We start from the raw sequence: 19,781 nt of genomic DNA, 5'->3' as shown, positions 1-19,781 counted from the left end.
AGAAGCTAAACTGGACTCAGAATCGCATTCCATTGCAGGTTCTGCTTCATGAGAAGATATTTTTTCCACACTTGATATTGGATTGCATAGGTTTTTATTTGAATGCTCTTCTAATGATGTTGTGGCGACTTCGGTTTCCTTTTCACGAGCATTTTTTTGTATTGACGAATCAATTGTAGATGTTGTTATTTTCTGAAAATATCTATATTTCTTCACTAATGATATTGAACAAATAGTGTCAAAATAATATATTTTACCTTTCAATACTCATTTTTATTTTCTGTTTGGGATTTATTTATTTTTTAGCTTTAAATTATACACAAGGACACAAGACACAACTCAATGTAAATTTCACAAAAATAACAGTAAATAATTGTATGCTGGGCTGAGTCGATGAAGTTGAAGAACTTAAGTTTGAGACAGATAGAGAGAGAGACAGCTAGCATCTGCTAATGTCAGTCGATGTGATGTGTTGAATTTTTCAATGAATGCGTCCAGCAAAAATAGCATATGGATGATAGTAAATATCGATTACTTGGAAATTACAAATTTCTAAAATTTTTAAGTTATGATTTATTATTCTGTTTAAAATTAGTTTTTAGTTTGTAAATTTTACGATTCTGGGGCCATTTGGTGATGGCCCGGGGCAGGGGGCCAAAATATAAATCTTGGGGCCAAATGGCCCAATTGGGCACTTTAGCACAACGCTGAACAGAACAGATGTACTTTGGTTGCACAGATGTTTTACCTTTCCTTTCACTTCTCGCAATTCTCCTTTTTCCCATCAAAATTACATGAAGAACATGACCAAAGAAAAAGAGAACTCACCTCGTAGTCAATCAAACATGGGCCAATGCAATGTTATACCAGAGAACAGACACAACAAACCAATGATACAAATACGACGGTATGCCAAAGAAAAGACCAAATCAAACTTCAATTGAAAAAACAACAACAAACCCTAAAAGGCAGCCAGAAAAACCTCAAGGGCTCGATGTTCGATAGTCAATACCAATACTGAATCAAACAACAACCAAAGACCGAACGAACAAGGTGAGCGAAATAAACACAAAACAAAAATAAAACAAATATTTAGGCGAAATATGAGAATGACTCAGATTCATATAAACTTTTGTTTTTAAATTGATTGATTTGAGGGAAGAAAAGAGCAATTTTAATTCAAAAGAGCGAACCAATCAAACTTCAAACTCAATCGAACATGTTTCAACATTCTCTTTATAATCCCACCAAACTTGAAAAGACGATAAGGGAATTCTTCTGAGGCCGATCTGAAACGCCGCGCTCCGCCGACGAAGCCGAAGGCAATGGAATTGTATACATTTTAATATCAATTCACTGAAACGATATCGAACTCAAACCTCCATCGAACATCAACGAGAAATGCAGACAAAACGGTGAACGTGAATGTTGAAGAACGACGAACGACATACGACGTACGACGTACGACGACCACGACACGACAACAACGGCAAGCACAACTGTCTGCCTCTGCCTCTGCTTGTCTGCCTGATGAGTGCCAGAGCCAGTGCCAGAAGCAAAAGAATCGCCTGCCGGAGGAGGTGTTTTCTATAAAACTATTCGTTCGATAGCAAGTCCCATTCAGTTGCGAACGGTTCGTTGCAGAGCAAGGATATAAAATTTTCCCAAGAAACCGTGTTTTTAATTTTCTCTCGACCAAAAATATTAACAAACAACAAAAAGGATATTATAAAAAAGAAAATTCTCATTCCAAATCGCTAAATAATTTGTGGTAATTTTTGTCAACGAAAAATTCTCTCAAGTGAAAAATTCAAAGAAAGAAAATTCGACAAAATTTTCAAAAATAAAAAATAATAAGAAAAGTGCAAGAAAAAGTGAAGAAATATAAAACAAGTGACAAAAATATTTTTGGATTACTCTCTTCAATTATTATTTTACTCAACTGTCAAATCCCAAAACGACAAAAATTGTGTGTTTTTTTTTTATTTTTCAAAAATAAATAAATTATATTTTTTTTTTGAAATACGAGAGTGCAGCATTATTTTGAGCTGCAAAGTGTGTAAATCAAAGAATAACAAACAAATAACGGATTTTCTCCTTCTCTCAAATTGATCACAAAAAAAACAACAAAAAAGTTGTAACTACAAAAGTTTACTATAAAAGAAATTTTAATACTTATCGGAAAACGAACCTCAAGGCATTTTTCACGTGAATGAATTGATTTGCAGTTATAAAGGTGAGTAACTGAGTTTTTAGAGCCTTCACTTCAGTGAGTTTTGTTCTCTTCTTTCTTTTGTATACATAATATCGGTTGTCATTTCTCATTCATACCAATAAACAACAACAAAAACAATGTCCTTGCTTAAAGAGTTTGGACTTTGAAGACTGAAGAGTTTAGTGACTGTGACTATAACTATGATTAGGTATATGACATTTTTGTTATTAATGAAAATTGATAATAATACAAAATATGCACCAACAACTGTCAATGGGGCAATGGCAATGCAATGACAGGAAAAGGACGCACGACGCAAAACGGAAAACGAAAAGACAGACGAACGGTAGTTCCTTTCTACAATTAAATATTGGGCAGGTGCTGTTGTTGTACATTTTGGTCGTAGTCGTTCAGCGTCTTCGTTGTAATCGCATTCGAGGCGAAATTTTTATCGAAATGTATTTTTATTTTTATTTTTATATGAAAATGAAAAATAAAACAACAACAAAATGAAGAAGGAAAAATGTTTGTTGGTTGGCCTGGTGTTGGCAATTATGTTGGCACAACAAATACGGTGTCGCATGGCGACTTCTTTAGTACCTTCTTCCTATCTGCTGCTGCTCACTTCACTTCACTTGCTTGTTCCGACTTACGGCGACGACGACGACGACGTATTTCAAGGCGGCAGCGGCTCGGCTCGGCTCCGCGAGTGCGATGATGTAGAAAAAACAAAGGGTGACCTAGTGGCTAGTTGGGGAATACTTTTGTTGTACCTATCTTATTTGTTGTTGTGGTTTCTAGGCAAAATTTTGTAGTTTATTTTATGATAGTGCGAGTTTTTGAGAATTTGAGTGTTTTTTTTTTTTTAATTTTGCGGCTTTTGGAAAGTCCCAAATCCCAAGGGGTGGGCCAGCCATGAATATTAAAGTTGTTGGATTACTTACCTAATGTTTACATTCATGTTCGTTACTTTTGTATACGTAAATAGGTAGGTATGAAATGTGACTCAGGAACCTTATCTTTCTTGCCGGTGACTTCATATACCTACAAAAATATATAAAAACCTTATTTGACTTTTGACTTGGTTACCTTGATAGGTTCTTTTTATGAGAGCTGAATTTGGTCAGTTTTAAACCTATTTCCAAGACTTTTGAGGCTTTTCTCAGTAAGCTTGTTCACAGCTGTCAAATGAACTTTGTATTTAGTGGAAAATCAACATTCTCAGAGTTTCGAAACCCAAAAACAAGAAATTCGCTTAAGAAATACAAAGTTAGAGTCTTTGGGATATTGCAACAAATTGCATTTGTTAGTCAAATAGGTCACTTTTAACAGGTCAACAATCTCATGGTTTTGAAACCCAAAAACAGGAAATTCGCTTCAATTTTCTAAGAAAAACGACATTTCCGAGATCTTAGAAGTATTAGGTTGATAATTGTCTTCAGGATATTGCAACAAATTGACTTTGTCAGCAAAAGACTTCACTTTTAAGGTCAATGTATCATGAGTCTCTGAAATGATATTTAGAAGAGTCTTATTTTTTTTTTCCAAATTTCTGCTAATTTTGCGAAAATGTTAACTCTTTAGGTTTTCATTTTTAAATTAGGAGAACGTTTTTAGAATAAGCTTGAAAATTGTCCTCATTTCGGGTAAAATATTTATATTATAAGGAAATTGATGAAAGTTTATATTTCTAAAATGTTTAAAATTTCCGTATTCCCAAATAAAATGTCTCACTTTTTCTGTCAGAAATCTGAGGATAGAATATTTATGATTGGATTTTTCAAAGAGTCTCTATTTCAATTCAAAAACATTTCTAATTTGATTGCTAAGTGAAAATGAATAGTGAAATGTGTTTATATTTTAATTTCCTGATCTATCAATACTTGAGAAAATTATCAGAAATCTTGGAAATTAAATAATCTTTTTCTGACATTTCTTGATTAAGGAGTAAGTCCTTATATCTTAATTACACAATTATAGAACTCCCAGAAATAGGCAAAGTAGAAACCGAAATGATTCAAAATTATTAGCAACTTATTCAGAACTACAGACAATAAGGTGGTAAAACCCTATCCTATCTTAATCGTATCTAACTTATTTTACGTCTCAATATTAAAGTTTATAGAGTTTATCTTAAAGCTGTCCAAGCTCAATCAATACCTTATAACATAATGAGCATCCAAAATGACATTGGCATCCAATAAAAATTCATAAATTCATATCTAATCGATAGTTTCGATGGGAAAATGAAGAAGAAAATTAGGCATTTATTCGGTAAAAGTCGTTTGCACTATTTCTTCCTGGGAGTATATGTTCAATGATAATACTTCTAACCGTAAAAAATTATGTTCTTAGGGATTAGGAGAGTCTTCTAAAACATTTGATACTTGAAGATTAATAGAAGGAGATTGTCCATTGACCTTACTTCCAAAAAGTTTCATTATCATTGTTCATTGAAATATTAAAGCTTATAGAGTTTATCTTAAAGCTGTTCAAGCTCAATCAATACCTTATAACATAATGAGCGCTACAAAAAATTAAGTTAAAAACATTCATTCATAATAAAGAAAATTCTTTCTCATTAAAGTAGATATTTTCTTATATATTCATCTCAGCATCAAAAAAACATTCTTTTCACAGGTGCAAAAATGTACTTAAAAGAAAAATGCATAATAATTTGAAAACATTTTTCAGCATAGTAAAAATTAATATAAATAGTTATAGAAAAGTGTATACGTTCCTAGCATACCTTCTCCTACCTTGATATTTTCATTTCCCCAAAGGCAAACGACAAATTTTCTTTTCTCTATTCTTTTTTTTTTAATTCTTTTCTTTTTTTTTATGATAGGTACGTACTATGTTCCTTACCTACACTTTCATTGTCATCATTTTAAAATTCTTTTGTTGCATCAAACATAAATAAAATAAATAAAAAAAAAAACTATAATTTCATCCTTTCGTTTTCATTTTGTGAGCATATTTTTATTTATTTTTCATTTTGCATTCAAAATAAAAGAAGAAAAAATGCTAAAAATTATTCTATCTTTATAATTTCAAGTCTTCATTCTTCTTTTGTATAGTGTAGGAATATGAATTCAAAAATTGAAGATAAAACAAAAGATGTGTATACAAATTGCCATTGATTGAGTTAACTGTTAATTTAATAAAGCTATCCCCATCATAGTACGACTTGATGATGACGATGAAGATATTTTACTTCAATTCAGACAACGAGATACATTTAATCATCATATCATAAAATAAAAGAAATATTATTTCTTTCCCTTTTTCTTTTTCTTTTATTTTGAATATTAGAGACGAGGCGAGGAGTGGTGGAAGGTGGAGTGTGTATGATGGTTTGGTAAAGTGGCTAAAGTTGCCTTCAAGCAATAACAACAACAACAATATCGTTTATAGTATTTGCTCATCATGCACACCCCATTAGAAGTCTACTCATGTTACGGATGAATGGATAGGTAAGGTAGTCTTAGGTATCGTAGTATAGTTTCATATGGAAGTAAGAACGTATGGCCATGAGGAGGAAGTTGAGCAAAAGGTGGCAAGATACATTTAAGGTAGTCAAGCAGGTAGCGCACATGCATCATTACATAACAACAACTTTATACCACAGACAGTGCCATGCCTTCCATAGGCAGGTCTATACCCGACCAAACCTGAGCCATGCCATTGACTTGAATATTATGGTAGTTAGGTAATATGATGGACTTTGTAAAGTGAGGGAATTGAAAGACGGAAATTCACACGGAAATAAAAAAACGGAACAACCATAAAGAACATTTCTTACAAAAAAAAACACTCTCCGCGAAAATGTATTCCATCCCGGGTCTTAAGGGCATATTTAAGTCGCTCTCTTATTGTTATAGAATATTATGTAGAAGGGCCTCTTGAGCAGGTGATCATCATGCGTGTACTTTAAAAAGAATGAAGACAAGACCTCCAATGTTGCAACATACATTTCTCACATATCGCCCAAGGTGTGTCATCTTACATATAAGGTCTTCACTCTCTATATGAAATCATAATTGTTAGTTGATGGTAACATACCAACCTCTGTCGTCTACCTACCTAGTAACAGTAAAACAACACAACATTTTTCATTGAAGAATATGTTTATAGTGTGTAGGGGTTGAGGTTCTCCCAAATCAAGCCGACAAGCGTGGGCCCACACGAAAATCTTGTTTTTATTTTTCTCCTTCTACACAACAACACACGGCCTTTTGTTGTTCATTCTTGAGACTTTTTTTTGACAAAAAGAATGATGATAATTTAATTGAAATTATATTCAAAAACTAAAGTACCTATAAAACCTACCTACCTACCTAAATACATTTTCCAAACATAGCAAGATCATCTCACACACAATGTGATCTGTTATTTTTAAATTTCTGATGTAATAATATCTAAGAATCTATATAAATTGGTTCTCACATAAAATTTTCAAATTCTTTTCTTCTCGTTGCATTTTTCTTGTTTTCTTAATCATCCTCACATAGCTGCTCATTTCAACATAAATTGCATTTCATAACAAGATCTCATTATGTTCAAAACGATCAAGAGTGCAGTTTTAAGATAATTCTTTAAGAGATATACCGACTAACGACGAACACTAAGCGAGGACGACCTTTTAGTTGTAGATCAAGTGGAACGTTAGAATCATTATTATCAAGGTGAGATACTATTTTTTCTTCTTATTCTTGTCTATTTGGCTGCAAGCGGACAACTGTAATGCAAACGGCTTATCTTGGATGATTATTATCGCCGCCGATTAAATTGACATTGGCATCCAATAAAAATTCATACAGAAGATAGGTAGGAAGATAGATAAATTGATATCTAATCGATCGTTTCGATGGGAAAATGAAGAAGAAAATTAGTCATTTATTTAAAAATAGAATTGATATAAGTCGGTATAGAAGTCTTTTGTACGGTTTCTTCCTGGGAGTATATTTTCAATGATAATACTTCTAACCGTGAAAAATTATGTTCTAAGGGATTAGGAGAGTCTTCTAAAATAGTTGAAAGTTGAAGAATTAAAGAAGAAGATTGTTTCTTTATCATTTGAAATTGACAAAGATGTTACTTGACCTCATTCTTTAAACATTTTTTGATGATGACAATCTAAATCATATAATTTGAATTTCCCTCAATTAGACGTTTCTTTTTACTGTTCCGATCATAAATTGGTCAGGAAGACTCATTCATCTACGACATCAACCACTGTCATTTTCTAGTTCTCAAAACATAATCGAAGCTAACAATAGAGGCTCGACTTGAGTCGACACCATATTCTTTGCAAATAAAAACGAAACAAAAAAAGAAGAAAGCGTCAAGTTTTTGATTTGTTCGCTCTAAAATTCGCATTGGATGAATGCGCTCATTTTTTATTTTTGTTTAGTTTTGTATTTGTATCTTTTTAACAACAATTCATATCTATAGTATCTTTAAGATACATTTGGAAAAAAAAATAGAAATAACCTTCTCTCTACTTCTGGTGTGGTGCATTATCTATCACGTACTTAGTTGCACATAACAGCAGCATAGTTGCAAAGATGAAAAAGAAGAAGCTCATGAAAAAGATACAAAAGAAAATATGTAGGTACATGATAAAGTAGAAAAAACTTGTAATTACTGACCCGCAACGAATTGTTGTACCGACATACAAAGTTTCTTTCTTAGTTTCGTTTTTCTTTTATTTTTTTATTATGCTTAGCTTTGCTAGGTTTTCGACTCATGAGTTGTTCTGGTTTTAGGCTTTCATATCCATCTGCTTAAGAAAAGCGTAAAGAGTTTGTATGACTCCTAAAAGTCTAGAGTTCATATAATAAGATGCAATTTAACACAAAACGAAACAAAAAAAAAATAAAACAGCCTTAACATTGCTCATTATTTATGATCACAAAAAGACTCGAAGCACATATAACAAAACCTAGAAAAATGAAGAAGAGTAAAAATAGTTATGACTTGAAAGCATGTAGACAATAAAATGTTAATAGCGAAAGCAAATCCCGTGAGAAAGCATTCACGCACTACACACTGATGAAACTGATGAAGAAAAAGAAGCGAAATAATAAAACAATAATATAATAATTTTATGTGTGAAATAATGATTGTTCTTCTTTTAATTTTCATAATTTATTATTTTAATTTTTAATAACCACTGTCGTGAAATTAAAAGAAACTCATGTAATTCTGTCACGGAATGGTTTTTCTTTAACAAAATGGCTAGACATGGTTTTGATTTCATTTTTGGATGGTTGATAGAAAATTTTGTAATTATTTTCTCACAATCGTTCTTACTTTCTGAGAGTGCGGTGAAATCTCAAGGGAAATAGTTTAGAGACAATAATTGCGAAATGTAAGCGTTTTGCTGCTCAAGATAAAACCTTCCCTCATTTAGCTTGTTTTTCTTCAAAGCAGTTTTTTCGTTTCCATTAATTTTCTCTTTTCTTTTTCACGATTTCAATTCGGGTGAAAATTCATTCCTTATTTTTTACAATGTTTTTTTTTTTTACTTTCTGAGAGTTTAGTGAAATCTTAAGGGAAACAGCTTTAGGGAAAACAATTTTAAAATTTCACTGCTTAAGGGATGTGGCCCTTATTATTTCGGATTGTGTAAAAAAGTTGTGTTCATTCATTAATTTTCATTTTATTTCTCTAACTATTTTTTTAATTGCTGAGAGTGGAGTGAAAACACAAGGGAAATATTTTTCACATTCTTTTAACTTTCTATAGAAGCTTGGGAAAAAACAGAAGGGTTAGCGTGAAATGTAGCATCGTTTTCACTGTAGTTCATATCGCTTCAGATTGGGCACAAACATTGTGAAAAATCAAATCAAAAATCAATCATATTTCATTCGCCCTATTTACGATGAAGAATTCACAATATTTTCACCCGAAAAAAATGTGCCTATCGATTTTCAAGATACGAATTTATATGAGGGTCATAAAGAAGGAAGGAAAGAAAATTGAAATCCTGACTAGAATTCGTTGATTTGAAGAATGAGTATTTCTTCACTTTGTGTCTTCCGGTCCCTGTGCGATATCCTATAGCTTTTTTCCCCCTCTTCAATCAAAATCTATTGCCTATTGGTGGGGCTCCCGCCTTCTTTAGTGAATACAAAACAATGAAACGATATCAAATTGAATTTAAAAAAAATGTGTATAAATTCTATTGCCAGCTGTGGCGCCAAGTATAAAATAGGTTCTTCTTCTCATTCTTCTTCTTGTTTTCTATACTATATCATATAGTCATGTGTACTCGCCTCTGCGGCACATGTGTTAGCCTTAAATAATTATTTAAGCATCTTTATACTATACCCAAGCCGCCTGCCCTAGCTCAATCTCAAGTCCCAATACTGGCTGCCTGCCACCCAATCATCGATTATGCTAAAGGGCTTTAAGCAAAAATGATTTATGCTAATGTCAGTTGCCTTTTGTGTGTGCTTTCTTCATTTTTATTATAACAATTCCCGCGACATATTTTATCGAAGCATGATGTAAATAAGTATAGTTATGTTGCTTCTAGCCACCCTTTCAAAGCCCCCTCCCAGGCAAACAAGCTGTCAAAGCTTTTCCTATTGAATCTCTACCCTTATCAATAGAAGAGCAATGAAGTTTTTGCCCTGCCTCTTCTTCTTCACTCTGATGGTGGTCTTCTACATTTTTTCGTCTTCTGCTTCTTCTTTTTTCTGTAACTTTTTTTTGTTGTCTGTAACTGAAAATGACATTGGTAACAGATGTCTCGACGGTTAATTTCAATATTAGTGCTGTTTTTTTTTTTTCTTGTGAGTCTTCTCCTGTCAAAGAAGACAATAATTCCCTGGTCTCAGTTTTTTTTTTAAGGGAATTTTAAAGAGGGTAATGTATCAGACATAAAAAAGAAACCAACAACAAAACAATAAAGAAGAAGAAACATAAAATATCACATTTTATTTTTATTATTTTTTTTAATACAATTTATTTGAAAACAAAATTTGAAAAATCAAAAATAGCTAAATTTAGTAGAATTTTGTAACAATATTTTCTTTTATCGTGTTGTGTTTATTTTTATTTCTTCTTCTATAAAAATCTGTCTCCGGCGGCGGCGGGACTAAATTGCAGACGAAAAAGAAAAACAAAAAGATGCAAAAGCTTTAAAATTAAAAGGTGTCTGCGACTTTAGATTAGGTTTGAAATATGCATATTTGAGGTAGACGGTTTTTGTTTATGAGGTTTATTCATAATTTTTCTTCATCTTTTTCATCTCATTCCACTCGTCCATTCCTCAGCTCCTTGGTTCTTGTTTTTTTTTTCATTTTTGATATCTTGAAAATGATGATGGAGGCTTCTCATTCTTCTCCCCCTGGCGGTCGTGTAACATAATAACAAAAAAAAACACACACTTTTCGGTAGACATAAAACCAGACAGACAGACAGTCGAACCAAGTCGAGTCGATATAAAAACCAAGAATATCTTTTGTTTTTTGGGGGAGCAACTTGGAAGAATTGAAAGCGTTGATAAGTGTCAACTATTTTTGGGGGAGAGTTCCAACAAAAAAGAAGAATCCAGTAAAAATAAATAAACAATTTGGTATGAATTGGAGTGAAATTTATTTATTTGAGAAAGAACGATTGACTTGGAGGGATTTATTAACACCGCGTGCTAAATGGGATGTGACAAGTCTGGCAGATTCAAGACTCAAGAGATGGCTTTTTTTTTGTTTGTCTTTATTTTTTAGTAGATACTTAATTTAAACGACCAACACAAGATGAAGATGAGGACGAAGACGAAGACGACGACGAATGTCTCTTGATGGGGCGATGGCGCTTGAAGATTCAAAGTTCATTGAAATGCGTTTAAATTCATTTGATTTTCGGGAATAAATTGATTAGCTATTTTTAGAAGAAATGAACCTCCCTTTTGAACCTTACAAATATTTGATGGCCTTACAAAACTTGCATTGCATGGCTTTTCTCATTTGCAACTTTTCATTTAGCAACAAAAACAAAAAACTAAACTCCATCCATTAAGCTTATCAGAAATAATTTAGTATATTTCTCATTTTTCAACCCCCCATGAAGTTCTAGCTATACTGTGGTAAACAGTAAACACGTCAGCTTGTCATGGTTAGGTTAGCTTGCAGAGTACCTAAAGTCGAAAAATCCTTCAAAAAAAAAAAAAAACAAAAATGTGCACCTGTCAAAAATGTATCCTTTTACTTATGTACATATATAAATTTATATAGATACAAGGTACTTAACTATGCAAGAGTTGGGTTTGGTACCTATAAAATACTCGCTCACGTGTGCATAAGGCACATATCAAAAACTCATTTTTGCTACCCTTAAAATTTACTCGTATACCTACATATATACGAACACAGGTGTATTATGCCCACACGAATGATAGCTGTCGCTGCTGGGACAAGAGGTACAAAAGAAAACACCACAAACCACCAACAACGAAGCACGAAGTTGAACCCTAAAAAAAAGAAACATAAAAATGAAGGGCTGACAAAAAAAGCGTCCGTCTGTCTAAAAAAAGCGCCCTTAACCGCTCTCCCATTGCATCCCTTTTGGTGGTCAATCTGTTTTCGATTAATTTCTTCTGTTTTTTGTATAATATTCTATTGCTGGTGCTTCTGTCGTCGTCGTCGTCGTTGTGGACATTTGGGGTGTGTGCCAGTCTGTTGGTAGGTTAAGAAACTTAATCATTATATTGCCACCATCATCAAGTCGACATAGATCACCATGGACGACGCTGACGACGACTTTTGCCACCAACAAAGCTCACCTCAGTCGCCATCCATGCTTGTTCCTTTTTCCTTGTTTTTATTTTCTTCTATTTTTTGAAGGAAGACCCATTTGTTTATTTGTTTGCTCCTTCCACGTGTACTCTCTGTTGGCCATTTTTGTTGCTCCTTCCTATAATATACGTCGTCGTCGTCGTCCTAGACGTTGTTGGCCATCGCGTCGTGGCAGCGGCAGGAGTTGTTTAATTGATGATGATGTGTATCTAGATTATATCTATACCTCACTACCTTGGCCAGGCCATATGTTTTCTATATGTATGCATATCTGACAGATCCTTTTTTATTATTTAAATTGCAAACTTTTCTGTTTTTCCACCCTTAAACAGTTTTTTGCACTTTGCCAAGGTGTGTGCTTTTCTGTTTCCTGTTTGCCAAAAAGAAAAGTAAAACGAATGAAATAAAAACCACGAAGGAGTTTGTTTTTCAAAAAATAAAAAGGGTTGCAAAAATAGAAGAATTAAAAAAGGAAGGGTAATAAAATGAAAATCAAAGAAAACATGCTATCGCGCATAGCCAAGGTCTAGACATGAAAATAGTTTTCCAAGAGGGGTTGAATTTTCAGTCATGGCGAGGGGGTTAAGGGAGGAGTGGGGGTGGTTGTACTTTACTTAGGTAGCTACTCCCTATATATTTTTTGATCAAACATACAATTGCAACTTATAGTTTGTCGAAAAAAAGGATATATCTACCTACACTGGTACACGCTCATTTTTGAACTATGTATATGTAAGAGAGGAGACTCTAAGTCGGGTTGGCAAATGTCCCGACCGACGAAAACTAAAACGACAACGACTACACGACATGAAAGAAAAAGAAGGAAAATTCTGCGGCAATTTTTCTTTTCTTCGTCCTTTTTCTACCTAAAATTCTTTTCTCTCTTGTTTTTTTTTGGCTTTGAAAATAGGAAAATTTTGCGAAAATGCTGTGTAAAGATACCCAAGGGGGAGGGGGGTTGGTGTGAGTGGGAGGGTAGGTGACATATAGAGGAATGGGTACATAATGAGGCTGCCACTGCCAAACAAGCAAAAAAACTTTATTCCATTCATTTTCATGATGAATGGTGGCGTCAAGGCGAAGAAAATTTTGTTGCATTCTGTTTTTCTTTTCTTTATCCTTTTTTTCTGTTTGTTGCATTTCTTTCTTTTTTCACTGCCAACTTGGATGACATTTTCTCTGTGTATTCTTTTCTGTGGTAGGTACTTGTATAAAAGACTAAAAAGAGGGAAGGTACCTTGAAGTGTCTGCCATTAAAGTTTCTTCTTTTCTTTTCTTGTCTATTTTTAATTCTTTTGCTGCCAACACCAAGAACAAGACGTAGAAGAAGAAAAACATTTTCGATTTTTTTGTTGTTGTGTTGAAATTAACCTTGGACTGCATTTTCTAATTTTGGAATTTTTTCTTTTTAATTCTTATTGCAGATTCTCCGTCTGTCTATTTATCTTCGTATACCTATAAACTAAGAAGAAGAAGAAGAAGAAGTGCGTTCTGTGCGTCTGTTAAGATCTCAAAGCAAGGCAAACATCGATGTCTAATTACTCGACAGCGACATCCGCGACACTAAATTGTAGCTGCTAAAAAAGGAGTGCTCTGGCGTCTGCTAGAATTTTCCAACAGAAAAATAAATAAATAAAAAAAAGGAAATCCCAATTCCAATTCGAATTCGAATTGACTGACAAACAGCATTTTCTGAATTTTGCAAATAATTGATGAGGATTTATTCCATGTTGGGGCGAAGCGAAGAAGAAGAAAGAAGTAAATCAGCACTTCCTCCCCATTATCCATCAATATTCCTTTGTTAATTCAATTCGATGATATCGAATATTTGTCAAAGGATTACATTTGCAGAGTGAAATTTTAGATTCACCTGCAAAAAAACCTTAAAAACCAACTTTATTGAAAAGAAAAGAAGAACCTAACTTGACAAATGTCATCAAGTATGGTCCAACAGCAACCCATTAGACCACTAGATCAAGATCAAGACGAGGAAGACAAACAACAACAACAGGATCAGGAGCAGGATCAAGATCAGGAACAAGAACACCAGCATCACAATCACCATCATCATCATCATCATCAATACCATCAATCTACTGTCATTGATATTCCATCAGATGACAACACTTATGTGGAGAATGCAATTACTTATAGTTCGGAAGAGGAGAAAAAATATCTCGCCGACTATGATAGATGGTGTCCACCGCCATTGTTTGTGATAATGATATCGTTACTTGAGGTGAGTTTTTGTTTCTTTATAACTTTCAAATTTCTTCAAACTAAATTCTGTTAAAATGCCAAAAAAACTCGAGTTTCCTTTAAATTCATTAATCTTCAAATGAAATACCACAAGGTTGTCATCTAGGGTCACTTCTTTTAATTCAATACAATTCCTCCTTCAAATTTTGTAATTCTCAAACAATTTAAGTTTTGTATGAATAAATATAAAACAACCCCAGAATGAAATGCCACAAGATTGCTATCTAGGACCATTTCTTTTGATTTAAAGGAAATTCTCTTTCAATTGCCTTCCTTTAATTGAGTCTTAAGATAACGGAAATAGATATTTTCAGTTATTTTACTACACTAAATAAAATTCCCAAACAACAAAGAAAATTAATTGTATTATGCCCTCAAAAACTATTTCTTATTTTTGAAATTCAATCTTATTGTAATGAATTAAACCGATGTACCACAGGGCTCTTTAATTGGTCCTATTATATTCAATTTAATATTGATTGCTGAATTAATGTGACACACAAATAGAGACAAAAATTTAAGAATACATAAATATCTAAATACTGATATTAGATTGCTTTTTGCCTATGTAGGACTGGGACTCCATTCAACCCCTAAAGTTGGATGTGCCTTTAAGAGAAAGAGACTCCATGTCGTCGTCTTTTAAGTCGTCACAGACAAATAACAATTTTCTTCAAAAAGAGCCAACACACAAGACGCCAACTCATTCATTACAATAAAAGTTTTATGAAGAAAGGGCAATAAACTATCAATCCTTGCAACCTAAACCCTCTTTACATTTTCTATACTATATGTACTATAAACCAGGAAAACCCATTTTACTTGTGTATATAGTATAACAACCCCTGTGATGTATAGTCGAAGAATCTGTCTGGCATCGATAAAGTCTCACACTTATGGCTAGGAAAAACAAAACCACAACACAAAACAAATTTGAAAACTTTCAACTTGTTTTTCAAAGAGAAAGAGAGAGAGAGAGAGTATAAAGCAAAAAAAAGGTGGGTGGCTTTTTAGTTGGAAAAAAGGGGGCTTAAGTATGTCACAACTATTTTCACCCCCTTTTTCCTATGTTTTCTAGAAGAATGCGTGTTTTATATTTCTGCAACGAAAAAGGAGAAACACAAACCTGTTAATAGAAAGTCGGAAAAAGCATAAACGAAAAGAGAGATTAAAACCCCCCCTTCCGCTCCTCCCAATCTATTGTTTTATGCCCAATCAATTTATATGGGAGTGAGAGACAAAAATTGCCTTTTATAGAAGAAAACTATATGAGGGTTGAAGTTCTCGCATTAGATTGATTAAATTTACTTCATTTTGGCACCTAAGGGCTTGTCAAAGACTCTTCTTGGTCTGTTATACCTTCTTTCTCCTCTTCTCTTAAAAGAACAATGAACATTGAAGAAGAATTGAAAAATGAACACCCAATATATCCTATAAGTAAGTTATCTACCCACAACTTGCAACTCATCACTAGAGCTGTCTATGTTATGGCTATGGCTTGGCTCTGGCTCTAGGCCCTCATATCCTCTTTCTGATGATTCCTTTCATCTTTTTTACTGCCCGGCCCTTCAGTTCCGTCTGTTTGTCCATCATGAACCAGCAAGACATATTGGGGAGACATCGAGCAGACATTGTGAGCACACCCTTATGTCTGTGTCTCTGTGTCATGGAAACTCGACTTATGGCATTTTAAAAGATTTATTAAAGCCTCATTTCATTCTTCTCCTTCTTCCATTTTTTCTATTTATAAATGTTTAATGTTTATATTTTCTTATTTTTTTATTGCAGATTGGTGTCTTTCTCTATGACTACATGACAGTAGATTTCCAACCCGAACAAAATATCCCAATATCCCAGGATTCGGTGCTTATTTATCGACCGGATCGTCGTCAGGAGATTTGGCGTTTCGTATCGTATATGGTGCTGCATGCGAATTGGTTCCATTTGGGCTTCAATGTTGTGGTGCAATTGCTATTCGGGTTGCCCCTTGAAACCGTGCACGGATCGGCACGAATTGCGTGCATTTATTTAGCCGGAGTGTTTGCCGGTTCACTGGGAACGAGTGTTGTTGAGTCGGAGGTGTATCTAGTTGGGGCTAGTGGTGGAGTTTATGCGCTATTGGCAGCGAGTTTGGCGAATTTATTGCTGAATTTTGGAGAAATGAGATATGCTGTGTCCAAGTTGGCATCGGTGCTTATATTTGGTAAGTTTTATATTTGTTTTCCTTAACCTTCACTTTTTTTTAAAACCAATTATCACTTTACAAAGTCCTTTCTTTGATTTTGAAGTTAACTAACCAATTATTCCTTTTTTTTTTCATTTCAGTATCATGTGACGTTGGATATGCACTTTATTCCCAATACGTAAATGAGCCGAATAAAGCTCCCGCTGTATCATACATTGCACATATAACAGGAGCCTTAGCTGGTCTAACAATAGGTTTATTAGTTTTAAAAAATTTCGAACATAAAACCCATGAGAATCTTATGTGGTGGCTAGCGTTAGGTGTTTATACAGCATTTACAATATTCGCAATTGTTTTTAATTTAATAAATACAGTGACTGCGCAAATACTCGAAGAAGAGGGTGAAGTAATGAGACAACATTTGCTTCATGATTTGGGTGTTTCGTAAAATAAATACTAAACAAATAATTATTTAAAAAAAAAAAACTTTGTATAATTAATTTTAATGTTTTGTTTATTAAGAATTTTTTTTTTATTTTTTTTGTTTGTTTTATTTCTTGAAGTTCTAATTTTTTTTATTTTATAATTTATTCTGTCTCTCTAAGTCGCCTCTCTAATAATTTCCTTAATTAATTAACAAAGAAAAAAACACTCGCAAAAGAAAATAAAAACTAATAAATTAAAGTTTATCCTATATTAAATAAATACAAATATATTTTATTGTTTATTTTTTTTTATTATTATTAAATGTTATATATATTTTTTTTTTCAATTAATTTTAAGTATCTATATAATTATTCTCAATTAATAATATTAATTTATGAAATTGATCCCAAAACGTGAAACAAACTGTTGTGATATTACCAAAGACTGATTTGTATAAAGAAATATGAAAAATAAAAACGTAAGTTAGTAACAAATGAAAATAAAAAAAACTCAAATCCAAAAAATAAAGCTAGAAAATATTTGTGTAAATATACATTTAAAAATATATAACATAAAAGAATGGAAAAGTGTGTAAAAAAGAAAGTGAAATAGTTAATTTTCCACTATATACTCCTCCCTTCTCTTCGTCTCTTCTTTTTCGAATGCGCAAAATCACACGAAAAACCGCAAAACGCAGTGTGGTGATTTTTTCTGTGTAGACTTGTGGTTTACTGCAGTTTTAAAGTCACTTAACTCTCTCTCTTTTTATTTATTAATTTTCAATATCAGCTCAAAAACAAAATTACAAACTATTAAAAAACCTACAGCTGAATAAATGATTTTTCAAAAAATCATAAATTAAAACAAAAGAAAATCAAAAAAATAGAATCCTTAATTCTTCTTCGCAAGCAAGCTAAAAAAAGAAACAAAAAATTAATATTATAACTTAAAACTAGTCGACAATTCAATATTATTAAATTTAAAGCTAAAAACAAAACAAAAAGTATAAAATTAGTAAAATAAAATATCATTATAAAGAAATATCTAATAAGTTTAAGGTTGTTGATAAATTATAAACAAAAAGAAACAAAATGAAAAGATTATTAATTTATATACAAAAAAAACGAAAGCCGCCAAATATCCTACTATATCTTATTTTTTATTAATTTGTTAAAACAAAACCAACTGACTCAAAAGAAAAACTGACTCTTCAAAAGGCTTAACAAAATTAAAAAAGAAAAGAGAAACACAAAAGAGTATTATTATTATTATTAACATTATTTATTTGTTATTTTTTTATTATTATTATTATTATTATTAATATTATATATATTTTTGTTTTGTTAATTTCAAAGAAAATAATTGTATACATTCAATAATTGAAGAAGTAAAAAATAGAAGAAGAAAAAAAAATACAACGAATATCTTCCGTTTCATATTAAATTTTTGTTAGTTTTTTGTTTTAAATGTAAAGTTAAAAAAAAAGTATATAAATGAAATAGAAAAGAAGAATTCAAAAAACCAAAGAAATACAAACAAAAAATAAATAAATAAAATTTGTATGTAAATGTAAAATTAGATTCAAACTATAAAAAAAATATGTCCACTAAGAATACCAATTAAAATTTTTGTTCTGCAAACATTTATCAACGATATAAGAAGAAAAAGAAAAATATGAATTAATCATTTGTATATTGTAATAATCATCAATGTAAAAATTACCCCCTTTTTTCGTTGCAAAGAAAAACACAACAACAACAAAAACATGAAACAAAAATATTGTCGCTGCTGATGCAAAACAATTATTATAAACAAATAAAACAAAACAAAGTTATTGTCAAAACAAAAAATAAAAGAGATGAAAACACTGCCAAAAAATAGTATATGTTACAAAAAATATCAAAATAATAACAAAAAAATCAATAAAACAAAACTAAATTATTAAAAAAATTAATTTAAAGTTTTTTTCTTTAATGTTCGAAAGGATGGTGTTGAATTTTTTCACTTCTTGTCGTTTGGGAGGAATGCTGTTTTTGGTTTGAAGATGGTTCCACTATTTTATGGTTGATTGGAATTTATTATGAGGTAACAGGTAAGCTTTCAAGGATATTTTCAGATAAGTCAGAAATAAATCGAAATACAAAAAGGATTAAAGAGGACAGTGTTGAGTCCAGAGTTCTGGCACGCCTACCATTTTACAAGAACAAACTTAGTTGGTTTCCCGCCGGCTTCTAACTTTAGAACTAATACACATTTGAATTTTTCAAAAACTTCGATGAGGTCATCCATTGTACAAAGTTTCATCTTAATAACACAAGTAGTTTCCGAGATTCAGAACTTACAAAATCGTAAAGTTACTGGCTCCCTGCCTGACTGATCAATCATAATAAATTACATACAAAGCACTTCGAAGGTAGATCTGGTGGTGCAGTAGAAAGAAACAAAATCAACCGATTGTTTTTTTATTTAGGGGGCGTGGTATCCACCTACTTTCTTATGAAACGTATGATTCAAAATATTTATTAATTGGATAATTTAAAGTGTTTTAGAACAATGAAATTTAGTAGAGTGATAGGACTATCTACAAATTTACATAACAAGCACAATTTAGGAACTAAAACTGTGCACTCAGGGGCGTGGTATCCACCCACTTTCTTATGCTACAGATGATTTAAAATATCTATTAGTTCGATTCTTTAAGTATTTTAGATTAATGAAATTCAGTAGACTGATAGGACTAACTACAAATGTACACAACAAGCTTAATTTAGGCACTAAAAGTGTGAACTTAAGGGGGCGTGAATTTCATGTGTTTTATATGGAACACATCTGATTCTTGTATTGAATGATGAGATTTAACATAATGAAAGAGGTTGATGTGTATAAAGAG

General features: G+C 32.3%; 1 protein-coding gene across 1 annotated transcript; it reads left to right on the top strand.

Moving 5' to 3' along the window:
* Positions 1-1,497: 1,497 nt before the first annotated feature.
* Positions 1,498-18,845, top strand: LOC129946571 (protein rhomboid). The gene is made up of 4 exons (XM_056056812.1): positions 1,498-2,236; positions 13,446-14,260; positions 16,069-16,483; positions 16,606-18,845. Exons 2-4 carry the CDS (start codon positions 13,952-13,954, stop codon positions 16,911-16,913), a joined length of 1,032 nt encoding a protein of 343 aa, XP_055912787.1. The 5' UTR covers positions 1,498-2,236; positions 13,446-13,951; the 3' UTR covers positions 16,914-18,845.
* Positions 18,846-19,781: the final 936 nt, after the last annotated feature.

Source organism: Eupeodes corollae, chromosome 2 (genome assembly GCF_945859685.1).
Source record: "Eupeodes corollae chromosome 2, idEupCoro1.1, whole genome shotgun sequence".
NCBI lineage: Eukaryota > Metazoa > Arthropoda > Insecta > Diptera > Syrphidae > Eupeodes > Eupeodes corollae.
Note: the sequence above shows the minus strand (reverse complement) of the source record. Positions and strands in the feature narration are given on the sequence as shown.